At 36.8% G+C, this 6,461-nt stretch overlaps 1 protein-coding gene across 4 annotated transcripts; it reads left to right on the top strand.

Annotated features, from left to right (window-relative positions):
- The first annotated feature begins 1,079 nt into the window (after positions 1-1,079).
- On the top strand, positions 1,080-6,261 carry LOC145054557 (RNA-binding KH domain-containing protein). Of its 4 annotated transcripts, none has more exons than XR_013684814.1 (7): positions 1,080-1,964; positions 4,281-4,422; positions 4,505-4,719; positions 4,822-5,073; positions 5,172-5,519; positions 5,700-5,839; positions 5,928-6,063. XR_013684814.1 is itself a non-coding variant. In XM_079002784.1 (7 exons), the coding sequence occupies exons 1-7, from the start codon at positions 1,224-1,226 to the stop codon at positions 6,063-6,065; spliced, it is 1,980 nt and encodes a 659-aa protein (XP_078858910.1). In that variant the 5' UTR covers positions 1,080-1,223; the 3' UTR covers positions 6,066-6,261. The 4 variants fall into 4 exon arrangements, 2 of the variants coding, with proteins under 2 accessions (XP_078858910.1, XP_078858911.1); XR_013684815.1 differs by having other exon boundaries at positions 5,914-6,026; XM_079002784.1 differs by having other exon boundaries at positions 5,696-5,839; positions 5,928-6,261.
- The last annotated feature ends 200 nt before the right edge of the window (positions 6,262-6,461 follow it).

The raw sequence follows: 6,461 nt of genomic DNA, 5'->3' as shown, positions 1-6,461 counted from the left end.
GCCTTTTCATCTGATTGGGCCATGGACTTTATCGGTTGGGCCTTATTGGGCCAAGGGGCCCATTAAGGATATTGGACTTGGACTTTGGGGCCCATTTGCAAGAAAAGGGTAATTGGGCCTTGGGGGTAGACTTTGAAAGATTGGGTCTTTACTTGGGTAATTTAAGGACCTATCATTGATTGTATTATTATTGTTGTTATTCAGCTCGGGAGGCTGCGAATTACTAGGAAGGCAATATTCATATTCATCGGACGGAGGTGAGTCTTCTCACCATACTTATGGGTCCACGACACCAAGGCCGGCCCATTATGTGTACATGTTGTATGTGTGTTATTCATTTATGAATTGATATGTTATGTGATATTACGTTGGTATGGAAGACCCCGGGGGGAGCCCGCGACATTGGATATAAGACCATGTGGGGTAGCCCATGTCATTCCTAGGTAAAGACCATGTGGGGTAGCCCATGGCAGTCTTAGGTAAAGACCATGTGGGGTAGCCTATGACATTCTTGCTGGATTGTATTGCATGGTTTTTGTGGCATGTTTATAGCTTTAATTAGCTAACAGGATATGTGTATGTGATTGTGTGTGGTATGCTCTGGGAAACTCACTAAGCATTTCGCTTACATGTTGTTGATTTGTTTCAGGTACTTCTGAGCCCAAGGGCAAAGGCCCGACGTGATGATGTGGCGCGCACTCTATCTCTCTTTTTAATGTATTTGGGACCCTCTGATGTTTTAAAAAAGAAAACAAAGATGTAATGAATGTTAATTTGAAAACATATGTTTGGGAATCTACGGTCTATGAGATTGGTTTTGATTAACTCAAAAGTGAAAAATTTTCTTTGAAAAATTGGTTCGTTACACGTTTAGAGATAGATTGATTCGGATCCTTAAGAATTATTGAGATATGAATCATTCAAATGCTCTTAAAAACCTCTAAGATCAAAGTTGCTAGAAAATTGACCAAGAATAACAAAACTACATGTTAAGGGACTAATTTTGACAATCTCAACTAAAATCTGTGAAAATAATTAATTTACACTTGGATAAAAAAAAAAAAGTGGAAGCGCCGGAACGGAAAATGAATTTTAACCTGCAGAGCTGACAGTTGAGAGCTACCAGACGACGACGGTGGCGGCGGTTTCTTCTTCTGTGTTCTATCGTCTATGAAATTATTTGTCGATTGTTCTGATAATTAGGTTACCTGTGTGTATTTCAAATGGATGCTTCCTTTCCAAATAAGCGTCCCTTCGACCATTCCACCGCTGATAGGTCTGACCATCCTCACCTTACACCGACCTCTTCTACCAAGCGACGCCATCAACACCACCATCCTCTTCCCTCCTCCCCCGCCACTCCTCAATCTAACAACAATAACCCTTTTCGCTCTCTCAAACTCTCCTCCGGAGAAACCCTATTCCGTATTCTATGCCCTGCTGCAAAGACCGGAGGTGTCATCGGGAAGGGCGGTGCCATCATCCGCCAGTTTCGTGAAGAGACCGGTGCTAAAATTAGAATTGACGACTATACCCATGGTACCGAAGAGCGGGTGATCGTCATAGTGGCTGCTGACTCTACTCATAAGAATAAGGATATTGCTAATAGTAATAATGACGATTCTAATAGCGAAGAATCAGGGAATTCCAACTGTGAGGAATCGCCTGCTCAGAAGGCACTGATTAGGATCTTTGAGAGGATACTGAAGGTCGATGAAGAACGAAGTAAAATGTTCAAGGAGGAGAGTGAGAATGGTGAAGACAACTCCACAGAAGGCAGTGGTGGGATACAACAAGGACCGGTGGTATGCAGGATGTTGGCTGCCAGTAATCAGATTGGATGTGTGCTGGGTAGAGGAGGAAAGATCATTGAAAAGATCCGGCAGGAGAGTGGAGCTCAAGTGAGGGTTTTGCCCAAAGATCAACTTCCAGAGTGTGCATCCCCTGGGGATGAGTTGATTCAGGTAATGGCATATACCATCTTTCTTCAATTTACAAGTGGTATACATATTTGGCATCTTTGATGTGCATAAATTGTTCCATATGTACTTAGTTTGTGTTGGATGAATGATACTCCTTCAATAGAGATGTAGACAGCCTTGCTAGAAACATGAAACTGATAAAAGAAAAAAGGAGACTAGGAAATAGAACATGTAAAGGAATAAATAAGAACATAAATACATAACTGCACATAAAAATACATAATAGATAAGAAGAATAAATACAGAATTTAAAGACCTAGAAAATAGAACAAGTAAAGGAATTAGAACAGGTGAAGGAAACCACTGAGAAATACATAAGTAACTAAAGACCCATTACCCATACTACTCTTATCTACTACCTTGATTTTATGTGAGCAACTCAAGTCAAGTATGATCCCCTCTATCTCTTGCATTGATAACCCACATAAGGGAGATAATTGCACAATGATGTGACAAAATACCTAGAGTATGGCATACACTATATCTATATTTGGGATGAGTAACCTGACTCTCACAAGTAGTGGCTGCGGATATCGGGGTACAAACATAGTTGAAATTCAAATTCATGTTTAAAGTCGCTTAATATTTAAAGTTATACATCCTAAAAACATTATATAAATAAATGTTACAGTTGAATCCGCCAAGTCATCATTGGTTGAAACTGATCGATAAAATCACCATCACGAACTTGTAGAAACACGTCCATCTCAATGAAAGTGACCAAACAATCGTTTAAAATTTGATCACCCTAGCTATTCTGCAACTTAGTTTTGACATGTCATTCCGAAAAACTCTCTTTACACTTGTCGTAGCAACTAGAAGAATCAACATTAATTTGATAAGCAAAAACTCAAGTGGATAAGTCACATGCTTATTTGTTTCAACAAACATCATTGGAACCAACACCATAGCGTATTTTAAAGTTTGCCATCTTTTTTCGCACCGCTTATGAATATAATCATACAATCAAAAGTCATTAAATTTGTGCTTGAAAGGATAATGAGTAGCAAGTTTAAATACATTTTCCTTCTCAAAAGAAGAGAAGCTATCATTAGGACTTAAGCAAGCCATGCATGTAAGCTCTTGTGATAGTAAGTTGATTACTCCTATAAACACTTCAATTTGAAAATAATGAAGATTTGTCGCTTGTTGAACAAAACTCTTTTACCTTCTTTGAGGAATATAATGAGCTTTTATATTCGCAACAACAATGCATATATATTGCACTAACAATGTCTTGATCTTTTCTTTATTAAACAACACACAAATCATTGGTATATCAAAATATACTAGACATTAGTTGATCCACAAAAGATAAAATCAAATGATTCTAACAAGAGACCTTGGATGGGACACCCACATGAATGAAGTCACATCATTGTGCAATTAATATGACATTGTTGTGCCGAATATATTATTAAAGGAAGGTTAAAATGTTTTGTTCAACAAAAGACAAATCTTCATCATTTTTGTGTGGGGGTGTTTATAGGAGTAATCGACTTACAACTTAATATCAGTTTGATAAAGTGAATTTGGAGTTGCTGACATGCATGGCTTGTTTAAGTGCTATTGTGCTAAAGATGACTTTTCCTTTTGACAATGAAAAAGTGCTTAAACTTACTACTTTCTATCCGTTCGAATTTTCAAGCTCTGATTTGATGACTCTTGATTGTCAACTTGATACATTCATAAGCGATGTTGAGTTGCAAACTATGCATGATATTAGTTCCCTTTTAATGAAACTTGTTGAAACAAATAAGCATGTGACATATCCACTAGTGCTTTTGCTTAGCAAGTTAATATTGATTCTTCCGGTTGACAAATGTAGAGGGAGTGTTAATGCCTTGTGTCAAAAAAATAAGTTGCATAATAGCATGGGTGATCATGTTTTAAACGATTGTTTTGTCTCATTCATTTAGAATGTTGTGTCTCTACAAGTTACTATAATATCATTGATCGATTTAAACTCGGCGGATTCAATTGTAATTTTTTATTTATATATTTTTGGGATGTACGATTTTAAATATTAAGCAACTTTGAGTAATATTTTGAATTTCTACTATGTTTGTACCCGTATATCCATTTTTTAGCTCCACCATTGCATGTGATATCATATATTTATAACCTTTAAGTACAAGGAATATATTGCATGTAAGACATCATGCAATATATAACCGTACAATGTGACATTCTGACCTCAAATGTTAAATTAATTATCTTTAACAAATGGAAATGCACCCAAATACCCCATTTTTCTTAAGTATAGATTTTTGTATGTTTGGTGATTGATATATGCAGATGGCTGGAAAGTTTTCAGCTGTAAAGAAGGCTCTATTATCTGTATCAAGTTGTCTTCAAGAAAATCCAAGGGCAGATGCAACCACCAGTGGCAGTAACAGTAACAGGCCCATAGGGATGATCCCTCAGCCTCATGGATATGGTATTATTAATGATACTTTTTCCTTTCCTTCCTAAACAACTGCCTTTCAAAAACAATCATTATTATTATTTATCTGTTTCAGGTCCTGAAGGCATCGGGAACCCAAACCACCACAGAATACCCATGGAAGAGGAAGTTGTATTCAGATTGTTATGTCAGTTTGACAAAGTTGGCAGCTTGATAGGCAAAGGTGGGTCCATCAGAAGAGCAATACAATCAGAAACCGGTGCATCTATAAAAATCGCTGACTCAGCACCCGAATCAGATGACAGGGTGGTTGTAATATCTGCACGAGAGGCATGTGAGAATTAATTAATTAATTAATTATAAAAAGCTACATATATTTTGTTTTGGTTTTTTTTGTAATTATTAATTGATTTATTGGGATAATTGACACAGAGTTTGGATCAAAGGCATTCTCCTGCACAAGATGCTGTTCTTCGTGTCCATGGTAGAATTGCAGAGATTGGGTTTGAATCAGGTGCTGCAATCGTTGCTAGGCTTCTGGTACACTCACGCCAGATTGGGTGTCTATGGGGTAAAGGTGGCGTTATTATTTCAGAAATGAGAAGACTTACTGGTGCTAACATACAGATATTTCCTAAAGATCAACTTACAAAGTATGGTATGCCAAATGATGAAGTTGTACAGGTAAGGTAGGTTTTTTTATAACTTTTTTTTTTTTTTTATAAAAAAAAATATGATTGTTTGTCGTATCTTTATATAATGTTAATTTTGGGGTAATTTAGGTAACTGGCAGCTTACAATCTGTTCAAGATGCTTTGTTTGAAATCACTGGGAGACTTCGTGAAACTGTATTTGTATTTCCTCCTGTGAAATCATATTATCCAAATCACGTTCAAGAAATGAGGCCTCCTCCTTCATTCAGGCCAAGACATGATCATTCTTTTGAACCTCCACATCCACCTCCACCTCCTTATGCCAATGAAGGATATGGATATGGATATGGGCCTGGACCTGGGCCTTATTTTGATCATGGGCCATATCCTTATCCTTATGCCAATGAACGACCTGGATATGCTCCTTCACACAATAATAGGCAGTCTCCTCCACCTCCAGGGAGATGGAATTCTCAGGTTGGTGATTAATATGTGCTAGAAATGCCAACCTACTTTCATTTATTTGTGTATTATAGCATCCTATTTTTTTTTTTTTTAAATTAATGCATTGTAGTTTAAAAGAATCTACCAAATGATAGAATTGTACGTTTGGTAAAACTGCAAACAGTAACTTCTTTGTATTTGTTGTCCAGTCAGGTAGCAGCAACAGGTATACAAGTGAAGTAGGTGAATCTGAAGGAGGAAGTGTAACTGTAAATGTTGAGATTATGGTTCCTCAAAGCTTGTTAGGCTCCATATATGGAGATAACAAGACCAACTTAGCTCATATAAAGCAGGTGAGTGAGTCCACTTGCTTTTTTTTTTCTTTCTTTTAAATGAAAGTGATGTATTGTTTTTAATTGGAAAAAAGGGTTTTGAGTGCAGATATCAGGTGCACAGGTGGCGATACATGATTCGGCGGATGGAGGGCGAGTAGTATTATCTGGAACATCAGATGAAACTCATACTGCACAGTGTCTGCTTCATGCATTCATCCTTTCTGAGCAGCACCCCATTCTTTGACTTCGTGACTAGATGGCAACCAAGAGTTTGTTTTGTTTTTTTTTTTTTTTTGAAGGACTGAATCATATTTCTTCAATTGTGAATTTTCTTGATTAAATTTTATGTTGTACTCGATTTCAAAATTTAGAATTTTTTTGTACAACCCAACCGTGGAAAAGTTCAAAAGTATTTGAATTGGGAACTGATCTCTACACAACTTTTTTTATTCATACATAACAATGATATGCTTCTTTATGTGTATTGTATAACCCCTCTAAAGCATATATATTTGTGTACAAATCACTTCCCATTTGAATTACATATCTATGTGTTTAATGTGAAGGCTGAAAGTAGAATAGTCTTTCGCTAATGATAGGGGCAGATTAGTCAAGTTGCATACATGTTTAATCAATCACA

This window comes from Lactuca serriola, chromosome 5, assembly GCF_051521515.1.
Source record: "Lactuca serriola cultivar US96UC23 chromosome 5, Lser_US96UC23_V15, whole genome shotgun sequence".
Lineage (NCBI taxonomy): Eukaryota > Viridiplantae > Streptophyta > Magnoliopsida > Asterales > Asteraceae > Lactuca > Lactuca serriola.
The sequence above is the reverse complement of the archived record's forward strand: the minus strand, read 5'-3'. Positions and strand labels throughout refer to the sequence as shown.